General features: G+C 42.8%; 2 protein-coding genes across 3 annotated transcripts in view; both read right to left on the reverse strand.

Annotated features, from left to right (window-relative positions):
- PHLPP2 (PH domain and leucine rich repeat protein phosphatase 2) overlaps nucleotides 1-13548 on the reverse strand; it is a 33199-nt gene extending 19651 nt beyond the window's left edge. For both annotated transcript variants that reach the window (XM_066327346.1, XM_066327347.1), the window contains exons 1-6: nucleotides 13369-13548; nucleotides 12911-13155; nucleotides 6976-7109; nucleotides 2721-2911; nucleotides 2191-2316; nucleotides 943-1097 (exon numbers count right to left, since the gene is read on the reverse strand). In XM_066327346.1, the coding sequence (XP_066183443.1) occupies nucleotides 943-1097; nucleotides 2191-2316; nucleotides 2721-2911; nucleotides 6976-7109; nucleotides 12911-13155; nucleotides 13369-13518 (1001 nt within the window). In that variant the 5' untranslated portion in view covers nucleotides 13519-13548. The remainder of the gene's footprint in view (nucleotides 1-942; nucleotides 1098-2190; nucleotides 2317-2720; nucleotides 2912-6975; nucleotides 7110-12910; nucleotides 13156-13368) is intronic.
- Nucleotides 13549-14476: 928 nt separating this feature from the next.
- Nucleotides 14477-23426, reverse strand: part of AP1G1 (adaptor related protein complex 1 subunit gamma 1) — a 37915-nt gene continuing 28965 nt past the window's right edge. The window contains exons 18-23 of the mRNA XM_066327348.1: nucleotides 23105-23246; nucleotides 22418-22544; nucleotides 21884-21979; nucleotides 21474-21634; nucleotides 20380-20478; nucleotides 14477-18348 (exon numbers count right to left, since the gene is read on the reverse strand). Coding sequence (XP_066183445.1) covers nucleotides 18247-18348; nucleotides 20380-20478; nucleotides 21474-21634; nucleotides 21884-21979; nucleotides 22418-22544; nucleotides 23105-23246 — 727 coding nt within the window. The 3' untranslated portion in view covers nucleotides 14477-18246. The remainder of the gene's footprint in view (nucleotides 18349-20379; nucleotides 20479-21473; nucleotides 21635-21883; nucleotides 21980-22417; nucleotides 22545-23104; nucleotides 23247-23426) is intronic.

The raw sequence follows: 23426 nt of genomic DNA on the forward strand, positions 1-23426 counted from the left end.
ACTACTCTACAGGAAGAAAAATGAAATAGCACAGTAGTAGGCCCCTAGAGACAAAGAAAACAAAAATCCACCCCACCCCACCTTGCAAAAAAACCTTCCATAAATCAAAATGACAAAAAACAACCAAACCTAAAAACCACCACCACAACAAACCAAAACAACCAACAAAAAAAGCAGTTTTGCAAAGTTTCTCCAAATACATTTTCCTTAGGCTATAATGTGTTCCGACCAGAGTCATTGGACAGTATTACTACAGGCATCCTATCAGTTTTCAAAATTCATAGAGCAACTCCTTGGAGTCTATTTAGTATGGCTGGTGTACATATCAACAGACTTATTTCCCCCTAGATTTTTATGATTTGGGAAATTAGTTTAAAAATATTTTTGTATGATTCCTTCACTTACCTAAGACGACTACATCATGCTTCCATACCATCACATAACTGTTACTCTCTTAAAAGCAGATCATCACAAGTTTCCAAAGCAAAGCTGAAGTCTCACAGGCCCTCTCCCAATTCCAAATGAACATCAAGAATTTGCCAAAACAGGGTTTTTCTGACCTAAACTTCTTCCTACAAACACTTATTCATGATAGCAGCATTATGCTTTTCCTTGCCTTTTATTTTATAGCCCAAGATGTTCTCTGCTTAGCAAGCAGCCTAATATTACTATGCATCTTGTCCATACAAATGGCATGTCACACCACAAGGCTTATCTCAAATCAGAGTTAGCACAGAATCTGTGGAAGAGAGTTCATGAATACTATAAATAGTTGGAAGTTTATCCCTGTTTGTGCTGCCCAGTTTTGCTTCCAACCCCCTCATTTGTTAGAGCTTCCTAAAGATCAATTTTTTACCATCCCCAAGAGGACAAGCAATACTTCACTCCTGTATCCTCACGTCAAGGGCTCCAAATGTAGAAGAAAAATTATTCTTTGCAGACCTGTAAAGAGAGTCAAGACTCCCTGCTCCACTTGTTCTCATAAAATTGTGGCGTAAGTTGAGGTAGGTGATATCTTGACTGTAGAAGAGGTGCTCTGGTACTTCCTCAAGGCTGTAGCATGAAAGGTCAACCATGCTAAATCGCATAGACACAATCTGAAAAGAAAGAGAAAAAGCTGCAGCTGTGCAACAAATTTTCCCTGGAAGTCTAATGGAAGGCCAAAGAATACAAGTAGTAAACAATTTGCAAGAACATGAAAGAACCCCTTGCACCTACCAGGTAGAGTCCATGGAGGAAATGCGAGTCCATGAAGTACAAGCCTATGCCCTTTGCTACATCTCTGACAAGGATGCATAGCTGCCAGGACTCACACAAAGCCCTGCTCTGTATGTGCACTAGGCACACTGCCTAAAGGCTAGGCTGTATGAAAGCCAATGCAATAGAGGAAAACAGATCTTTCAGGAAACTCCATTGAGAATGCATGATCTCCAAGTGCCTTCTGAAGGTGCAAGAAACAACAGGAAGCAGTTGATTTTCCAGTTCAGTTCTCTGAGTTTTACAGAACCTCTGCCTGGCCTAGCTGCTTGTTCTGTACTTTTAGCTACTTCCTTCTTTATTAGCTTGTTAAGGGTATAAAATTTGACGCATAACTTGTTATAAAAAGGCTTTATAAATTATGGTTTTGCAACATTTCATAAAGTCTCTGCAAATCTCAGATGTCCTTTCATTAAGTATGTTTTGTTTTGAGGTCTTTGGTGCTTAATTTGACATTTTATGACCTGCTTTATCCCATACTTATTTTGTATTCCATAATATCCTTGCTGACCTACCATCTCTTGGTAATTTAAACCTATCAGGGCAGCCCTGTGAATGTCCAGGTCATACTTCAGGTACGTTCAAGTATGGCAACAAATGCAAACTGAAGATTTCTACGGCTCTAAAGTCAGCAAGTCCCTGTGATTTGCTCTAGGGACCTGTGATTAAGTTAGTCTTGTCACTGCAGCAGAGGTTAAGACGGCACAGAAACACTGCTCAACATTGTTGCACAGGTAGGAAGAAAGAGAATACTAGCAGAAAAAAAAATCTCTGTAGTCCAGAGCATGAAGGAAAAAAAGCTGGAAAGTCTTGGGTACTTTCTCCAGCATCTCTAACTTCATCTCTGACTGCAGACCAAGCTTGCATCACAATACCCTTCCTGTGGTGTACCTTGCACCCACCATTCAAACCACACTATCCCCATTGCCTCACCGTGGATGCTTGCCGGTGCCATCGCTGGCACTCTGCCAGCGTTTCAAAGGAAATGTGGTATGTCTGAGCTTGTGCTCCAGCAGACGTGAAAGCAAGGGTGTACTGCCGACGTTTTATCTCTTCCACCTGCAAAGAAAGAATTGACATCAACAGTCTGCCTAAGCGCCAGCAATTACAACTGACCTGAAGTCTAGGGTGAGGTATTGCTGACCACCAGTAACACTGTATTTTGCTGAAAATACAGCTGAAAAGTCACTGGACAAAAACACAGAAGTAAATCCTGCTTAACATCTTTCTGCTGAAATGGATACATTCACGACATTAGCCACTGCTGTGAAAGCTGAAGTAGTGTCTCTTCGTTTTATTAGCCTTCAGACTACTACCTAAGCAAAGCAAGTAGAAAGGGGTTGGGCACATTAATGCAGTAATCTGTTAAAAAAGCCTACATTAATCTCTTGCAGACAATTCTCATCACTACCATTTCCTCTTCCTCCTCAGAGTACACAGAGCTAACCAAAAAAAAGCCTTACCTTCCCTCCAATGAGAGGCAAGATGTGCATCTTCCCTGCATGGCTGTCCTTCACTGAGGACACAATGAGGCACGTACCACAGAGAGTGACTGAGCGCTCTGCCCACTTGTGCAGCTGGGTCTTTCCTTTGCGTACGTTATAGACTCCAGAGAGCAGGACGCGATCCAACTGTTCCACTTGATATGGCTTTTCTGAAGAAAAGGGGGGCAATAGCATTTACTGTCCCTATGTTCTTCATTCTTATCCATGAGTACAAATAACAGAGATATAACATGCAAAACCAGTTGTTGTAAAGAACAAGCAGACAAATCGCACTTTAAAAAAAAGTCTCATCCAGAGGACAAGAACATCCTCAGTCAGTGCAGGAATGGTTGCTGAGCAGCACCATTTGTGCTTCCCAGAACAATGTTAGAATGGTTGCCATGCAGTGTGTTTTTAATCCACGCGTAGTTACAGACCTTAGCGAACCCACATGCCTGTCAAATATCCTTCATTCAAATGCAACAGAAAAGCAATTTTAAACTCTCGTTGAGCCAGCTAAAATCACAGAAACCATTAAATAAGTGGCTTCTACTAGACTTTCAAGGAAGGCCTGGAAAATCAGCTCCAAAGTTCATTCCTTCCCTGAAGATGACTGTCCTGGTTTTGCCTGAGATATAATTTATATTCTTCCTGGCAGATGGTACATAGCTGTGTGTACCAGGCTTCAGTGTGAGAATAATGTTGATAACATTAAAAAAAATATTTAAAAGCCTGCTGTTTTGGTTGGTGCTCAGCAGCACTCATGCAAGTCAAGGACTTTACAGTATCCCATTCTCTACAGCAAGCAGGTGCACAAGAAACTACAAGTGAGTGTGGTTGGACCAGCTGATCCAAACTAGCGAAGGGAATATTCCATACCATAGAACATCATGCCCAGTATACAAACCGAAGAAACTAGGACAGGAGGGCTGAGCACTGCTAGAGGAAGGGGACCAGTGTGATGAACAGTGTATTGTGCCTCGCTTTATTCCTCTCTCTTGTTATTTCCCTTTTTATTACAATTATTATTATTTTACTTTATTTCCATTATTAAACTGTTTTCAGTCCACAGGTGTCACCTTTTTCCCCATTCTCCTTCCCATCCCATGGTAGAAGCAGTGTGTGAGTGAGCAGATGAGTGGCTGGGGTTTAACCACAACAGTCCTTTTAGGTGCCAGACCTGGTGCACAAAGGGCAGAGACAGATCTGACCAGAGTGCATTAAAACAAATTTGCTATAAGCATTTATTGTATTGGTGTAACGGTGGCTGGTTACAATGTTGATTTGTTTGCTCAATTTTGTTGCACTTGTTCTCAAGGTTGCATTATGTTACACCTTATCTGCTGTAAAGGCTGGGTTAAGGTTATGGTGCTGTATTTTGTAATCTGGTCTGTGTGCTCAGCACTGCCCTTAGCTCTGTGCTCTGGAGCCATTTAGTGGAAAATATCAATAATGACACTATTTGCCTATTCTCCTCAGAGAGCCCACTTTGGGAGTGGACAACATCCCACATCCTCCTTTTCTCCTCCAGTTTAATTACAACAGCACTTGGGAATTTTTAATATCCTTGGGATGTTGAAACCAGTGTGGTTTCCTATTGCTAGACACCATAAATCTGATTCGGGTCTTGTTCAGGGAGAAGCAACTATTTGTGGCTACTCCAACCCTGCGGCAAGCCACTGCGACTACTCAGGCTGGACTGGGGTCAGACTGCTGCCTACTGTTGCCACACTAGACACGCTTCAGGTCAGCTATGCAGCTTCTGGAGTCGGAGTTAACAGAGTTAACTGGCGCTCACAATACTCTAACTGAAAGAGATACTGGTAGCATATGAAGGGGTTTGAGCTACTTCAGAGCTGATTGGCACTGAGGTCCAGCTGCTCCTGGCACCCTAGTGGGGTGCTGCACTGGATGTTCAATATGATGCTATGTGGAGTAAGCAGGTCACACTGATCAGACAGTAAGCTTGAATATGAAAACCATACTCCAAACATTTAACAGGAGCAAACAATTAACTCAAGCTGTAATATTATTTCTCACTTAAGACAGCAGGATCTTCAGCCTGCCAAATCTAAAGCGTCGTCTTGACATCCATATCTGGCTGAATTTAGCTGAAACATTTGTTTACAACAGTTTTGTTTCATCGACATGAAGTTTAACATAAGATGTCCTCTACTGATGAGAAACTGTAAGAATCCACAGAAAAAATTACTTTGATTTCACCAAGCTGAAAGATCAGCTGCACACATGTAAGAAAACATTATTATGGGACTAAAAGTGGTATGCTACTACTAACTGCCACAACAGCACGTTGCAAGTATTACTATGCAGCTACACCAATCCTCCACTTTCCTCCTCTGCTCCAAAACCATGACACCTATCCTAGAGCAAGTCAAAGTGCAGCCGTGGAAACAGTAAGGTGGCTGGAACATCTCTCCTATGGAGACAGGCTGAGAGAGTTGGGGTTGTTCAGCCTGGAGAAGAGAAGGCTCTGGGAAGGCCTTCTTTCAGCTTTTCCACAGATAAAGGCAGCTTATAAGAAAAGCATAAAAAGACATTTTGCAAAGGCGTATAGTGGCAGAACAATGGCCCATGTTTCTGAACTGAAAGAGGGCAAATTTACACTGGACAGAAGGAAGAAATATTTTATGGGGAGGCCCTGGCACAAGTTACCCAGAGAAGCTGTGGCTGCTCTATCTCTGGAAGTGTCCAAGGCCAGGCTGGTGGGGCTTGGAGAAATGTGGTCTAGTGGAAGGTGTCCCCGCCCATGACAGGAGAGTGGAACTAGAAGATCTTTAAGGTTCCTTCCAACGCAAACCAGTCTGTGATGCCATGATTCTAAGTAAAGTTTCTTGGGTTAAAATCCATTACTTCTTCACGTTCTCAGCTACAGGCTTTGCAAACTTAATGTATCATCCTCCATAGCATTCCCTCTAATTCCTCCCCTACCTTTGAGAACCACTTTGTCAGCATTTGCTTGTACTTCCTTAAAACATGTGTCCTGATCACACTTCAACCCTGATACTTCTTCCTTCATAGCCTTCTTCTAAGCAGACTAGCCACTCATGCTGACTGAAACTACTCAATTACATTTTTTGTCTACCTGGTTCCATGAAGTTGAGTAGCTGTTCATGAATCCTCAGCAGTTCCTGCTTGACATACCCAAGCTTTTGTTTCTTCCTCAGAAGTTCTCCATACCCCTTATCCTTCATGCCTCTACTCCTTCCAGATGAAGTAACTTTTGACTCCCTCTTCCTTGCCCCATAAATTCAGACTATGCATGTCACACTTTTTCCATCTGTTACACTTCGTGTTTTGCACACGCACACACACACGTATATATATATATTTGTATATATACAGCGTTTTGCCTGTTCTTACACAGGGCTCCCAGACAGAAGGGTTTTGTATCAGACAGCAGGGTGAAGAAGCTGATTTCTTATAAATGCATTTTTTTTGACACTGAATAACCAAAAGATGGCTAGCAGTTTAGCCTGGCTGCCCACATCCACAATGCAAGAACAATTTTCTGTTAAAAGCATTTTGATTTTCTTTTTCTGAAATGCAAAAAATATATAGGTGTAGTACTTACAAGTACTTTTATTATCTTTCCTCCCTCTCATTTCTTTTGTATTTCCTCTCAACTTCAGCGAATTCCCTTTCTGAATGCTAGCACCATATGCCCACAGGCCTATGCCTGTTATCTGTGGCTCCTTGTATCCTGCCCAAACCAATTCAACAGTCCACGCTCTGAAGTCTTGCTTCTGCAATCCAGTGCCCTAGGTTTCTGATGGCAGCCTGTGTTATTGTTAACCAGCTGGCACCTTCACTCTTCACTATTTAAAGGCTGCGGAGGCATTAGACCACATCCAAAACTTTTTGTAAATTCAATCTTCATGCACATCTAAATGAAACTGTCATATATTTCTGATCCCAGTGGGAGCTCCAAGCCATCAGCTGCAATATTTGAAGCTAAAGACAGCCGTGCAATCTTGTGCCTTCCTGTGGACCTGTATTTTCTCAAGTCACAGACAGGATCAAGAAAACTACATAAGTGTGATGTTTTTCTTATAAATCTTGAAAATGTTTTATTTTAAGGAATGCTTAGTGGCATTGCAGGTGCTTGATGTAACCCTCTATAAACCCAACAGGCTGATGACTCAGGCTTTAGCCGAGTTACAGCTCATAGTTACAGCTGCAGGAACAGTGAAAGTGTGCACACACAATTTCTTACCACTGTAAAAGCGAATCATACAGCTGAGATCAGAGTTTGTTGCCTCTTCCTGCATTCTGAGAGGATCATCAAAACCCAACCCAGCCAAGTAGTCATATACAATCTGAAGGGGTTTTTCTGTGGGCTCCAGCCTCCTGTCAAAACATACATGAAAGAAGTTTGAGAATGTAAAAAAGATTAAACAAATCTCAGTACAGCTAAAGTGTGACACACTGTCTCTTCTGCTCCTCTGAAGGGGTCTGGCAAACATGGACTCTTGGGTCTCTGCTTCCTGCTTGACAACCAATGCTTAAGGACTGCAGCACTTGGGAATTACATTGCAGAAGAGAAACACAGAGAAATAGTAATTGGCATAAGTCGCACAATTTGTGGTGAGTACTTTTATTTCATGATTTAAAGAGCACCAGGAGGAATCCATGACAAAACACAAAACTGGAAATACTGAACAAAAAAGAAAAAGCAGATGCCAAGTAATTAAAAAACCCTATGCATAATGCTTCAAAATATAAAAGAACTCTTAAATTTTTCTCCCAGATTCAGTTTGGACTAAAGCATTTGAAGAATCCTCATGAAGAATTACTTAAAAACAAACAAACAAACAAAACAAAACAACAACAACCAAACCAAAAGACAAATTTCCTACTCTCTTCAGCTCACATCAGTGGCTAGAGTCTTATGCTTTGTCAAGTTAACTCAACCAGTACATTTAGAAGGACATTTTAGAACTATGGCAGAAGACAGGAAGGATTCAGTGGCTAGCTTGAATAAACAGCAATAAGACAAAATTTTTGTGAAACATCAGATTTAGCATATTCAGAATAGAAAGTATGTTTTCTGATCCTCTCTTCTCACTTCTTCCAAAGACCTTGAACTATGATTTTCTTCAATAAAAACAACAGTTTCTTGCTAAATTACAAGCTTTATTTTAGGAAAATAAAAAGTGTAGAAGACTAAGCACTGAAAATGTTAGGTAGGAGTTAAAATCTATTGTTCCAATGGTCTACTCATTATTCACCATTAAAAAAATCCCCATTTTTATTCAAAAAGTGCCTAGCTTCAGATTACAGTCACGGGATCTCAATTGTCACCTCTTTTTTAAACAGGAATTTATAAACCATGTCATTAAACATTTCAAACTTCCTCTTCAAGATAAGGCTCAAGGTGCTTTTAAAATTATTCTTGCAGGAGAGTGAGCCTACTTTGATTCAAAAGGATTTTTACCACCAATTTTTTTTAGTTTATCCCTACTCTGTAAGCACTAACATGATTGTTCCCTGTATCCATGCACTGACTACACAAAACCACATATATGCATTGGTTCAACTCAAATTACAAATTCACAACTCAAATCAACAACTTTTCTGTTCTTGGATCAAACCTGCTTCTTGACTCATATCCCTCCAATGCACAACACAGTTCAGTCCTCCTGAACTGCATCTTTTGGCAACTTAGAGCCTCCTTCCTCTCCTTTGCAGTATTTAGTACACTTGTCTTTTATTTACATAAATATACCTAGTGATACGGAAAAGCAGTGTTTTCTAGGGAATACTGCATGCTGAGCCATCTAAAGGAATGTGCCGCACTGGCTTCTCAGTAGCCATCACTCCCTCCATCCACGCCCTCCTGAGTTCTTACCTTTTAGCCATAGGTTATTAACAGAGTAAACTGAACAATGCAAGTTTACGTTTCTTCCTTCAAACAGCTCCTCACCCAAAACAAGATGCTTACACTGAATAACAGTTTCCAGTTTGTAAGATATTAGCCAATGAGTTTTACTGGTTTGTGCATTGCTTTTCTCCCTATGACATCAGAACACAGAACCTCAGGCACTTGGGTAGGAAGGATCTTTAAAGGTCATCTACCCCAACCATCCCACCATGGACAGGGACATCTTTGACTTGAACAGGCTGCACAGAGCCCAGTCCAACATCTCACTGCAATGAATGACTAATATCTTTCGTAACCAAGCTTGAAATTTTGAAGCATCAAGATTGAGTTTGCTAGCTAGGACCTATTTTCCACCCAACTTTGATGACCAGCATACATCATTTATACGGCATGTCTTAATAGGAAACATTTCACTGCTGTATGTATCAAACTTTTCCACTTCTTCTCACCTCTTCTCAAGAATAAAAACATTTCTGATTGTTTTTAATGATTGTATCAGAGTATTTCCACTATTACTGACAGCTTTATAAATGTCATCAAATAATTAAGGTGGGACTGATTTCATAGAAAACACACCATTTACAAGTATCTAGTCATTCAGGTTTCCTTTGGAGTCACAAAGACACATCTCAAGAAGTAAAATGACCTCAGGTATTTCAAGCAGATACATTGCACCTCTCACTTCACTTACAGAACCTCTGGATCAGAAGAGAGATTACTTTCAAATTAAGTTTATAGCCTGAAAAGGCAATGTAGTTGATATGCAGCTGACCCAGAAAACCAGTTCTTACTGCTCAATGCTTGCTAAGCCTGTTTAGGGCAAGTCTGCTCCCTGCTTTTGTTTTACACAGAAATACACCTACTTACTAGCCAGAAGCCTGTATATCAAATAAACCCTTTCCCCTCTCTAACGAAATTGTCTGTTGGAGCTCTTATTCACTAATAAGCTGATGTCAGCTAAGATAGAATTCCTGCACAAAAAGCATGAAAAGCTCACTTATTAAATGCTGTTTCTTTGCCTGTTTTGTAAGATGGACACAAGACGAGATTGGTTCAAAAGAGTGAAATGAAATCAATTCTTCTTTCTTTGCAGAGATTTCTTAAGTTCAAATGAAGGATCTCAGCTCTTTTTAGGACTGTCTGTCAAGATTTACAAGCTCAGAGACAAGTACATCTACAAATATGTAGTCTTCTGATTTCTAGAAGCTGTTGTAAAACATCACAAGCTGTTCAAACCTCACTACCTGGCGACAGAGTTTTGAGTTTACAGAAAGATCTACACCCAAAGTCACAGGAGGCAATGACTGGCCTCTCTGCAGAGGAAGTGGAGGTCAGGGTTAGGTACTTCACGAAGACATGGTGGAAAATGTGCTTGACTGCCTTCTGGCACTTTGCTGGATGTGTGACCGAGGAAAACTAGGGCAGAGCCGGGTATGTGACTAACAACACTCACAGGGTCTGTAAATAAAACCATGAGCAAACCAGCCCACTGCCTATGGATCATGCTCACGCTGAGAAAGAGAGCAGATCCCTGAGTGCTCTTGGAGACATTCTGGAGACCTGGAGGAATGGATTACTGGTCCAAGTTCTCATCAAGAGCCATGTGATTCACAAGCAAAACCCTGGACAGGTGAGCAAAAGGAAAACCAAAACCTGTATATGGAACAGCAGTTTCCACAGGAAATTTCTTCAGTAACTTGGTCAAGTCTGACAGATTCCAGAAGTAACAGTTAAAGTGCAGTAGAAAAATACACTTTCCTTTCAAGAGAAAGGAATATGGTGTGAAATCCAAACTGGCATGAGATCACATTAGAACTGCACAAACTCATCCTGCACCCAACACAGTGAGCTCTGAACACTGGCATATGCAAGAACATGCGGTTGTCACAGCAGCTGCGATGTGGCACAAACAGCTCATGACATACTCAGCAGTATCACACATCAGGGTCTGAATACTTCCTCGGCTCATAGCAGCTCTGTAGAGGAGCACAGGCGCAAAGGCTTAAAGAGACAGAAAAGCCAACAAGAAGGAGCAACAGTTTCAGTTTCACTGCTGTTGCAACTGTAGCTCTCCATAAGTAAGCGTCAAGTTTTCAACTCTTTGAAGCTTAAATTTTTGTTACCAGCAGTATCCAGACCAAAGAAGGTATCTGTGCAATTCTTGTTTAACCCTTCCCTCTGCAGGAAGATATAATTTCTGGATATGAAGAGGTACAAGCATAAGGAAAGATTCTGGCTAAGAGAAAGCTAAAGACCCTTGAAGTGCATTGTGGAGAAGTTGTTCTAACTAAAACTGACTTGAATTCACAGAATTGAAAAGGAAACAGAATGATCACAAAGACATTGCTGAATATTTACACTGAATACATAAAAGAGCTTCTGCTGTTCTTCCATACAGCTTTCAGTCTTTCAAGTCAGGTGCCAAACCAATGTCTGCTATGCTCTGGAAAGAAAGTCACCTGCTGATATTAAAAGGGTGAAGATTCAGAAGCTGTCTGGGAGACACACGTACTTACGGTAAGATGTGATCAGATATTTAACAAAGTAATTTGTATTGTAAACATGTTATTAAAGTAATTTGTACAGTTTGTTGGAGGAAGGAATTATCTCAACAGGGCACAAGGATGATCTTGAGCACTATGTCACCTTCCGATGGACATGCAAACAGATGCCATTCAGGCCTGCTTCCTGCTGCTAACACGGGTGTTACTGAAGCAATACTGGTAACTCCCATTTCCCTACCAAAAACAGCTCCAGTGGTAAGTAATTCAAGGGTCTCTTCTGTGACAAACACACTGAGAATTACAAAGAACAGACACATCATAACCAAGAACTCTTCACAAAATTTATGACAAATCTTGACCAAGTCCTAGACATATCAAGAGGCAAAAAGAGTAGGAAGTAATAATTTACAACTGAGTATTTGCTTCCAAAGGACTGGCAGCAGATCCAATTTGCTAATCCAGAGCAAAATCTGCCAGAAATCAAAGACAGACACAGCTAGCTAGCAAGAGAAGAGACCAAAAAGAATTCAAATGCAAAAGCCAAATAAAGTAAAAAAGCTAGATAAAATCGAAATGTATCTCTCTGAACACATCTACAAGCTTTACCTAAGCTTTTTCATTATCTGCACTAATAGATCTGCTCTTCCTTAAAAATGCTGGGAAGTCTGCTCATTATTAGGGTCTGAAACATGCCAACTTTCTCACAATTTTTTCAAGCAACAAACAGAGTATTTCAGCTGCCTCACTGGTTACATTCAAGTGTCCATCTGCTCTCATACAGCACTTCTAACTAATTCATCCCTAACTCCTATAACCCTGACGAGGGCAAGGCAAACAGTTCTAAATAACCTTTTCCAACAGTCAGTTTATAAACAGGTCCTGTTCTCTCTGCATGTCCCACCACTAGCATTCCCATCCCATTACAGAGTAAAAACACACCACAGTTTTAAAATTTGGACACATGCAACCTGTGTCCAAAACTCCAGCTACTAGCTCTGTTCAAAATGCATCGTATCTACAGCTTAGCCTTCAACTAAGGAGACCACAGCAATCATTTGCCCCAGAGAATGGGAGTGGCAACTTTATAACTGAATCTTAAGTCCAGAAGAATCAGTGCAAAGTTTAAATCCTAACAAACTGAATGGGAGCTTCTAAACCTAGAGGAGTCCATAACACACTCACAGCATAAAGTTCATGCACATTAAACCCTTAGCCATCTATTTTCAGCCTAAATTGACTTCAGGGATAAAATATAGCATCTGATGTTTAAGCCTTCTTTATATAACCCTTGCTACAATTTCTGTCTGCCTTTAATTATTTAGCTGACAACTCTTCTCAAAAAAAAAAAAAAAATTACTAACATGGAAATATTACACGACATAATTGCAAAACCACCTTACTTATTTTGCTGACTCAAAATAACCATTAAATAGAGCAGGTTGTCCAGATGCTAAAATCCCCGTAACATAAAACATAACAAAGAAATATATGAACAGGTGCCTCTACCCAGAAAATTAGGACATATTTCTGGCTGGAGCAACAGTCAAACTCTCCCTGTTAAAACACATAACTACAAGGTGTGTAACCTCTATTTCAGCACTATCTAATTTTTATGAAGTGCATGACTCAAGGCTGTACCTGACTGCCAACTACTATCTCTGCCTGTGCCATCTATCTATGTCAACAGGCATAGGCACACGGTTAACAGAACCTCACAAACCTATCCAAAACATTTCTCAGGTTTATCCTTTCTCGGCCCTCACCTGACCAGGTCTCCATGAAGCTGCAAGAAGAGGTTTTTCCTCCCTTCTCCGTCACAGATCTCCGAGGCTTGGGTGTCCACTGTACAGAGGACCAGGCGCAAGTCTGAAGGAGCCGCAGCTGCTGAATCTCTTCCATAAACGTACACGCAGCCTCGTCCGACGTCCCCCTTCAGCCAGGTCCTCTCACGGGAACCAACCCGACTCCGGCTCTGGCAGCTCCTGCTCCCGGTGCGCTTCGCGTTCCTCTGCAAGGCAGCCCAGACCAGAGCGTCAGCACCTCCTCCGGCCACGGCTGCACTCCGCGCCGGCCTCGCACGGGCCCGCTCCGCACAGGCAGCAGCCACCGGGATGGAAAAGACCAAGGTCGCGGCGGGCAAGTGCCCCCGGCGTCCCTCAGCCGACTCCCCTCCGCCGCACCGAGTGGCCCGGAGCGGCGGAGGCCTCGGCCCCCTCCTCACCTTCAGCACCCGAATGCCGCCGCGGGGTCCGGCCCGGCCCCCTCGTGCGCCGGCCAGCGCCGCCGCCTCGTCCTCCTCGGGCTCCTGCGCCTCCCTGGGCCCCGGCCCAGCACCCGGCCCCGGCCCCGGCCCCGGCCCGGCCTCCCCCATCGCCGGCCGGACCGCCGCCCCGGGCCTCCCCGGCCCCGCCCCGGAAGCGCACGGGCCGTCCGGCGCAGGCCCCGCCCCGGGCGGCGGCGGGAGCGGCAGTGCCCGCGGCCCCCGCCGGAGCCGCTCTGGGCCGGGCGCTCCGAGCTCCGTGTCTGTGTCCGTGTCCTTCCACGAGAGATGCCGAGGGCGAACCGCTCGCCAGCCGGAGGGGAAAAGGCAAAGCTCCGTGGCCGCTGCATACACACCTGTCACCGCTCGCCCTTCACAGAGCTCCAGGGTCCGTCACCATCAGTTCCCCGCAGCATTCTCTCCTGCTGCCCTGCAGGTCCATCACGTAAGCTCTGCCAGCCCTAATTAGTGGCTGCTACTAATAATGTAATTAACTACTAGTGACGTAATCATCTACCAAGGACATCATCATGACAGTTTGCAAGAATCTGAGTATGTTTTTGGGCAGCCACTGCTTCTGCCCCAACAGGATCCAGCACATTAAAAAAAGCCCCCCCACGTTCCCCACAGTGAAATTACGTTTGAAAAGACATGAAAGGTCATCTAGTTAAAATGCAACTGTGACTAGAATACACAAATCAGGCACATATGGGGACAGAGATACAATGACAATCCTTGTCCAAGAGGCACACAGAGAATGAAAGGGGTCTTTTACGAGCTCCCAGAGCAGGCTCCAAACACATTCCTTGTGTTCAGATCCCACCATACCTTTCTAGCACCTGGACAAGCACTGCTGCTCTTAACTAACATGCTCTCTCTCGGGATGGTATTCCACAGGAACTGCTCAAGTGTTTTACAATTGTCCACTCATCTTGGTCTCCAAAATTTCCTGTAAAGTTTCTTCAAAATATGGCCCCTATTATTTTGCATCACTTGACATTGCCATAGCCAAACATTAAGAATCAAAACATTCTATCCCACTATATCTGCAGAAAGCAACAAGGCACAGTTTTAAATCATTGAATATTGACTCATTTTATTAGTCACTTCATAATTTGTTTCAACCAAAAGACAATACACACAGCAGAAGTCTAATGCATCCCATGTAAATGTTTACATCTGTTAAGCTCCTCACTCACCTATGACTCAGCATTTACTTAAATTTTTCACATCTCAAAAATAGGTCTCCAGAATTTTGAGTGCCAACAGGTGCTCTGCCTCAAATGGCATGTTTTTCACTTTAAATTCAGTGGGTTTGTATTCTAGTAGTTTCTTGTTTGCCTTTTTCTTTCTCTATACTGTCAAAGAGGTGGGATGGGGCTCTGTAAAATTTAAATTACAACATCACAAAAGAAAAAGGAATATACAGGAATAGATTGAAAGTTAAAAGGGAAGCAGTCCAGCAGCTCCTTCCCTCACAGCCTCCAAGTAGAAAATAAACACATAAAAGTGCACCAGCGTCATTGCTGCCGCGGCTCACAGCTAGTACCAGCCTTAGGGAAGGCACTGGTACCTTTCCCAGCTGCTTCAGTATCTTCTGAGTTATAGATCCAAGGTACTGTAAAGACAGTCCCCTCACTGCTATTGCTTCAATAAGTTGTTCAAGGCCATATTTTGTGCCATCAAGACCTGGACAAAGTTGACTTTTAGGACCTTTCCATGTCTCCTTCCCCTTCAAGCCCATTATGGCCACTATTGTTTCTGGCATTTTTTGACTCAAAATACATTCACTTGGAAAAACAGACATCCAGTGTCTCCCAGTTCCAAAGCCTCCCATGCAGATATTAATAAGATTAGCCATGAAGTCCGTATCTTGCTGCCTTTCTATCCCCCTTACACTGAAACAAGGAAAATGTTGATCAGACCTGTAAGAATTGCTGCATTCAAACAGCAGGAAGAGGACTCAGCAGATGCTTGGAGCGCCTCAGACATGCAAGTACTCTCCAGAGGAAAACCACAGCAGCAGCACAGAGCTTGAAATACACATGGGGGTTAAGGAGCAAGCAGCATTATCTGATATTGCAGATAGGGGAAGGTGTGAAGCCTGGCCTTCCTTCTTGTGCAATGTCAACATCCATCCCTTAGTGAGGAGGAGAGAGCACCAAGCACAACTGGAATGTTTGGCTGATACAAAAGAGTATTTCACGGCCAAGGGATTGCTTCCTGCAAAACATTTTCGGTACACACATCGCCTCCTCCAGCTCAACTCAAATACATGACAAAATGCCCATTTCCCCACAGACACAGTGCAAGGGTGGCTGAAGGAAACAAGAACACAAAGAATTCACCCTGCAAGCTTACCAGGGATGCACAGCAGACACCAGCTGCTCTAGGGGACGGAAAACAAGCATGACAAGAGTGACAACATACACTTCCCAACTCTGCTGCAACAAACTGGCCAGGCAAGAGACCATTTTCCTCTTCCTTCCCATCTAATTTCCTGTACCAGTGCTCTTTCCCAGCAAAACCAAAGGGGGAGCGAAGCATGCTGGCATTCAGTACGAGTGACCATGTACAACTCTGTGAAGAGAATGGGAGAGCTTATGAGGAGTTCAGGAACCAAGGTGAAGACCTCTCATTAGCTTTTTATCTGGGAAGCCCTCAGAGCTCACTGAGGTATGGATTTAATGTGCTTAGTCTTCAATGCTGAGCTTGAGCTAGTGGGGCAATGAATAGCCACAAATACAGTGAAAACAATTAAGCTAAATGCTCAGCACCAGAAATGGACCCTGATTCAGCCATTTCCTGAAAAACTGCCTGGTTTGTGATGCTTCTAGCTAAGCATAGGATATCTCTCACTACTGATAGCAAGACATTACCCTACCACAACTCAAAGTTAATTTTAAGGAAATCGTACGTTGTTCTTCTAGATTTTATAACCCTACATTGATGCTAGTTCCAGGAAAAAAAAAAAGCTCTTTGCTAATCCAAAGGCCGAAACCAGTTCAACTGGTAAGGCAGCAAAAATACCCTTCAAGAGAAGATGTAAATTTACTCCACTACACATGGAGCAGCACTTAAATCAGTGACAGTCCTACATTACATTGCTGAATGCAGTTAAGACAAGACCAGACCAGACTGAACAACCCTTAGTGGCCTCCTGCTCCCAGTTCAAGGGCAGAACAGGTCTTCAGTTTTCCCTAAGTACACTGTGGATCACTCTTGCAATATTTTTGGCAAGTTCTGGAGTCCAGTGTTAGCACTTCTGTGGACACAAGAAGCAATGTCTAAGCAGGCCCTCAGAGCACTCAATGATCTGGGAATCCCTAGAACAGAACTGAAGGAAAGTGCCCAGCCTCCAGCACACTCACAAATGAAGATCTAATACATATCCTAAAGAGCACTGAATATCTGAAGTTTGTCACACTGTGCTTTTGTCTGTCTTACACATCACCTCCAAGAGACCGCCCAGAATTGCACCACCCCCCAGGAGTTCCTGCAGGCATATCCCTGAACACAGCTTTCTGTGAGCTCAGAGGCGCACCAACCAGACCTTGCATCTTTGGATCCAAATACTCAAATAACTGGCTTCTGTTCAAAACACAGTTTAGTTATGTTCAGTCTGAACCTGAACTGGCACATTATTCTGGAAGGGGAGCAAGGATCTACTAAGTAAAAAAAATGGGAAAAGCTCTCTTTAAACTGCATGGTCTTTATTTCAGTGCCAATATTACAGATATAACACAAATATCCCAGTCAGAAGTAACTCAAATGGAACCCAGGGGGTCTACAATAGGCTCTGGAAATAAAATTGGGGAGAAGTTCTGGAATAACCAGGAAGAGCAACTTTGCAGCATAGTCTCTGATGAGTCTCCCTCCAGGAGCAAAGCCCTTGCCCAAAAGCTGATCTACAAAATTGAGTGTCTCTTCTACCCATAAACCACAACTAACAGGTTGAAAGACTTTGAAACCGTATGTGGTAGAAAACCAGCTGCTCCTTTTATCTCTACATCTCTCATAACTCACTTCACTTTCTGGGGAAGCTACAGAAGACTCTGAATCTGCATGGCTGTGACTACTGATGGAAGGAAAGAAAATTCAGGTGTAAGGGCTTCATTTCCAAGTACAGCACCAAAGCAATTTTACCAGCTCTTACCAGCACCACTTCTCCTGCACTGTGTCCCAGGTTTGCAGATGAACTCCAAAGGCCTCACTTGCTCTTGGTATGCAGCACATAACTAAGAAGTGGGTGTATACAATAATGCACTGTGTAGGTCATAAGAAGCCTCCATCCCCTTAAGACCCAGGGGACACAAGAAGAAAGAGGCAGAGCAGCCTGACATTCCCCAAGACCCTATGTGAGTCCCAGATGAAAATGCCTGAAAAAATCCAGCTAGAAATGAATGACAACACGCCTTACCCACCCCAGGGAAAAAAAAGACAGCAGAAAGACGGAGCAACTGCTCACTTGCTGCAGAGAGAAGAAAGTTTCCCTGCTAGAAATTCCAGACTTCTCTTCCAACCAGGCTGTGTTCCTTTTTGAGGGGGAAGGAGGGTGGGGAAGGGGAGAAGGGAATGTTGCTTCTGGCTGTGAATGCATGTGTAAGGGAGTGCACAGTAGCCTCCACAAGCCACCAGCCTCATCAGCAGAGGAGAGGAGATTAGTCTTAACAGATATGCTTCAAAGTCAGCAATCACTTCAGGAAAATTCCTCCTCATCAGCAGGTCTCATTTGTTCCCCATGCCCATGGTGCAGTTTGGGGGATTGCCAAGGATCACAACCTTCTTCCCAGAGTTCTTTTGATTGGGTGGGATGAGAATAAGAATGGTGCCAGAGCCTCATTGCCAAGACTGAGGGGGGAAGTTGTTGACTTCTGCTAGATCCTGCATTGCTGAGCCCTTGTGATTATATGTCAACTTGATCCGCATACGTAGTTGTTGCTACAAGAGAAAAGGGGGAATAAAACAAACACAAACAAAACAAATTCAGGTCTTCATTAAAGGTAAGAGACTCCCACCTCATCCAGTTCCCTTCCCCACCCCACAAACACTCAACACAGACTTTTCCTGACTGCAAAAACTTGCTGGGAGTGTATGTAGGGTGAGCTATGACACAGCAGATAAATGCTCAAACTAGTAGGACATCGATTGATCACCGTAATTCTCAGATCAGGTACAAGCTCCTAAAAAAGTTACAGCACAGCTTCTACCCACATCAGTGTCCAGTTAACAACAGAAGAAAACAGGTAGCAGATTTGTACTCTGCTGCACTGCACTTGGTCTTGCAGGGAGAGATGGGCTGTTCATTCAATGCAGCAGTCTAAAAACTTCAAGTACTGCACAGCTCAGCGGCACTGTGAAGGAAATAGCTTATTAAAGACTGGAAACAGACTCTCCAAGAACATTCCCTTCTGCTGTAACAAAATGATGGAATAGCTCAGAAGATGCTTCACACTGTCATTTGGCTGTCGCCCAGATACTAGGTGGCCCGTAAAAACAGCTAGAGTACAGTATGCTCCAGTCACATTCCCTATTCTCCTCTCTCTCAAAAATCCAAAAATTAAAAGCTAAAAGCTGACCATTTCTGTCTCTTTTCTCCATACCTACGGACAAATACACAAAAGGGATAGCAGAGGGAAGAAAAGACAATGGAAGAAATGACTGCTTCAACAAGACTCAGGATAAAGAAGTTATGCCTTATCACTAATAGATCAACATCATCACTGTCACTTTTTGGTTTATTTGGTGTTTTGGAAAACGAGGCATTAGTTTCAATCCAGCACGATGGCTCTATTTTGCACCTCTGTACTCTCAAGTGTTCCTACAAGTTGTGGCATTCCTACAAGAAAGCATGCCACTACCCTGGGTGTTTCACCCTGGGAGTGCCATTCTGGCACATTACAGGAAAACCCCTAAATCCTCCAAAGTTCAGGAAATAACTTTCAAGGTGATCTTTGAAAGGTGCTCTACAGCACCACAGACAAACTGGTATCAAATGTATATAAGACACAGAATAATTAGTCTTGTGGCTTAATACAGGCAGAGGTGAGCAGGCTACATAGAAATAAAGGGGAGATTAATGGAAACCACAAAAACTATGCACTAGAAGACTGCCATTCTGTGAAACTTAGGCTGAAATTTTTGAATTTTTTCTCACTTGCACATCAGTCTAGCAGAAACACTTTACATCTAGAGCAGTATATAAGTTCTAATCTATATAAGTTTCAGATGTTTCAAGTTTCTACAGTAATTTAAGATCATAAGGCTGTCTCAAAGGAAGAAATGTGATCTCAATTTTATTTTTCTTTCAAATGTCATCTGAGCACTTGCAAACCCTCTTAAGAAGGAAATGTGGTCGACATCCCTCCCTCCCCTCAAGTTTGCTGTGTCCCAGTCTTGAAGCCTGTCTCTGAAGGCTGCAAAACAAATGGATTTGTTTTGCATTGCATCATTACAAACATTACATCACACCTAAAGATTCTTTCCATCAGCTATCAAAAACTACACTCATCACACTAAAAACAAATCAGACCACTTGACAGACAATTTTAAGAACATGGATCAAGTTACTTTTTTGTGTAAAAATATTTCAACAACACTGCCGCAGATAGCAAGAAAAAATGTTGAATATCTTTGTGTGTCAAGATGTTTGCCTTCCAAACATCACTTTTACAACCCACAGAAACACTAGATTAAGCTCCTCTGGCCATTTGAAAACTTCACCACCACTGCAAAAGGTGAATGAATTCAAGATAGAAAAGCTGTTACACTGTTTTAGCAGTATAACCAAATAGGAGTTCAAACCTGTGTCCTGTGTTTTTCATAACTTTTCCCTAACTCTAACCAAAGTGACTGCCATGAAAAATGTATCATTCATTACTCCCTACCTCTCATCAGAGATGCATCCCTGACTGCCACTAAATGAACGATTACAAGACACTATCTTCAACAATTCTTCTTGGAATCACTCACCTTCTGTGGATTCAGGACTTTAATGACCTGTGTGATGGTCCCAGAGTTAAATGCAGGGATGACACTGCTGCTGGGAGACAGAAGCTGCAGCTGGAATGTCTGAAAATAGGGCAAAAAGAAAACAGTTTGATGGTTAATCAAGTAAGAAGTGACTTGTTTGCACTGAAAGAAAGCAAGGAAAATTAAAAGTTTGGTTTCTGGCCCTAAATAATCAGTTCTTGAATTCCCTATCTTGTTGGTCCCTAAGAACAACACATTCACTGGCCCACCTGCTTTCTATGCAAGTAGGAGCCAGGTAACACAAATAATAGGAGATGAGGGCTTACTGCAGTGTACCAAGATAAGCAGCAATGCTTTCTCTTCCATGTGTTGCACTCAGAGGAACTGTCAGCACACCTGTAACTTTGGAAGGCCTGTTCTCTCCCTGATTCCTTCCTATATGGTAGGTGTAAAACCTACCTGAATCCAAGTCAGAGGAATACTAGTTCCTAGAAGTGAATGTACCTTCCTAAATTTGGAGAGCATTCCAGTCACATGCTGCTTCAATAGTCTGCTCTGCTGTAAACTAGGTAATATCTGTCACATTTTGTGCTGCAGCTGAGTGCAAGGGGAAACAATTCACTTCTTTAAATGAGGACTGCCACCAATCACCATATTGTGACTCATTTAAATTTTTATAAGCAACTAATATCTCCAAAAGGTATTTTCTTTCATGTATCCATAGCTCCAAAGAATACAGTATATTTCCTGGAAATTAAAAATAAAGAGTATGCCTTGTGTCTCCAAAATACTGGTTTTGACCCAAACACTTTTCTTTTGCCTGAGGTTCAGCCATTTTTCTAGAAAGTGGTGACTTCAAAACACTATTTTGTCCAAGCAGAAGTGGTCCAATTTGATTGGAATCTGTGTTCTATTGCATTTACAACATGTACTTTCAGACTGGAAAGAGATGATTTAACTGAGCACTAAGAGAAACTTGGAACAGTTCTCAGCCTTGTTTACCTTGCAAGTTTCTATCTACATGAAAGCATCAATCAGGAAGTGTTTGCAACTGGCCCTCAACTTCTCACTGTAGTTGCACTAAGTTGCTCTACCTTTGGTACTGCAGCTTGGAAAACAAAATCTGTCATATCCAGTTCTGTGCTGTTGGAGGCCTGTATCGTGATTACAGTGACGCTAGGGTTGGTGTTCGACCTCTCAAAGGTGAAGTCTATCTTCAGCCCATTCTTGTTATATGCAGTAATGGAGGGGATTCCTGTAGGAAACAAAAAAGCAGCAAACCTACAGAATCTGGAGATCATTCTTATCATAGTATGCATTTACGTTACCGCAGACTCTTCTGAAAATTAAACACATCCCCCCCTTGTGCTCCAGTATCTAGGCCATATTTATCTACGCCATATTTTCAAATTGCTTTTTTCTTTTTTTCCCCTCCAGTATTCCTGGTTTTCTCTTCTAGTTTGGTGTTGGGGCACTTTAGGCAAAGGATTTACATTTCCCTAACCTGCAGCAATATCATTGAAGAGAGGTGGAGATGTAAGTCCATCAAGCAGGAATGGAGGCTGTGCTATCTGGGGTGCAGGGGCAGGTACTGGAGAACCTACAAGAAATGTTGAAGGATTAATACTTTGATGTCAGGAGATGAAGAATCATTACTCTTTTGCCGAAGACTGACTGCTGTATATTGTATTTCTTTACATGAAGCTCTATAAATCATCTGTGTTGTCATCCTCCCCTTTTTTGCTTTCAAGAACTCTTGCACTAGTAAGCATTCAAATGAATTAATTCCTCACATCTCAGTCCTCTCTAGAAAGGCTCACAGCATTCCAAGACTCAGGTGTGAAAATGCTCAAGTCTCACCAGCTAATCATGCAGAATCAACCTGTGACTTCATTCCCTAACTCCCACCTGTATGCCAATATGGATCTTGGTAAGAGTAAGTGTGAAAATTAGGACTTAAAAGACAATGAAGAAGTAGCCCACCCTCATCCCATCCCAGGGATGAGAATGCAGACTTCTAAGAAATGCAGCTGCTCACCTGTTAGGTTGAGGTCTCCCAGGAGGTCAAGCAGCTCCCCACCAGCTGTGGCTGGCTTGGTTGTAGGTGCAGTGGGAATTACAGGTGTTATATCACTTCCCCCCAACAAGTCCAATAAATCATTTGCCTAATGAGAGAGTGGATGTAATACTTACATATATTCAACATTCTGCTGCTTTCCCTTGCAAATGCAGTGTAGTCTATTTGTTCTCAAACTAAAGACCACCAGAGCTGATGGCCAGTTAGAGGGGTTCTTAGTTTCACTGTGATCCCATGCCTCACCAGAAATCTAGTTTCCATGCTTGAGGAACCAAAGAAATAGGGAAGGACTGGGTTCATGCACACTAAGGTTGGGGAATCACAAAATATTCTCAGTTGGAAGGGACCCACAAGAATCATTGAGTCCAACTCTAAAGTGAATAGCCCATAAGGGGATCAAACACACAACCTTGGCATTATTAGTCCCATAACAAACAGATAATCCCACCCTGCTCCTGGACAGCCTACAATGACCTGCCCCACACACCTGTTCTGGACACTAGTGCCATCAGAGCAGAGCAACGATACAATCATCAGTCAGAAACAGCAAAGTAGAAAGGGCGAGGGAGATAGCTTCAGCTTACTGTTGACAGTGGCTGGAACATGGTCTTACACGCAGTGGCAATTTATCCTAGGTCAGTTTGTTACCTGGTTAGTAGGCTGTAATCCAGAGGGTGGAGGTTTGGTTTCCAGTACTGCTGTCTCTGTCTCTCCATTGGTCTGCACAATCTCAGCAGGGCCATTTGTGGTGACTTTCTCCATTACTGGCATTCTCTCAAGCAGTGCTGGCCTGAAAGAAGCTGACATAGTTACACTGTGCCATCTTCCTGGATCCCAGTCCAAATACTTAGACATTCAAGAGCTGATATATATGGGACAACCTGCCTTTTCCCTTGAGCTCCAATGCAGCAGAACTGCAAGACTGCATGACAGTTTGAGGTGGTCAGAAGCAATCCCTGCCATTCTTTTC

This window comes from Sylvia atricapilla, chromosome 12 (genome assembly GCF_009819655.1).
Source record: "Sylvia atricapilla isolate bSylAtr1 chromosome 12, bSylAtr1.pri, whole genome shotgun sequence".
NCBI lineage: Eukaryota > Metazoa > Chordata > Aves > Passeriformes > Sylviidae > Sylvia > Sylvia atricapilla.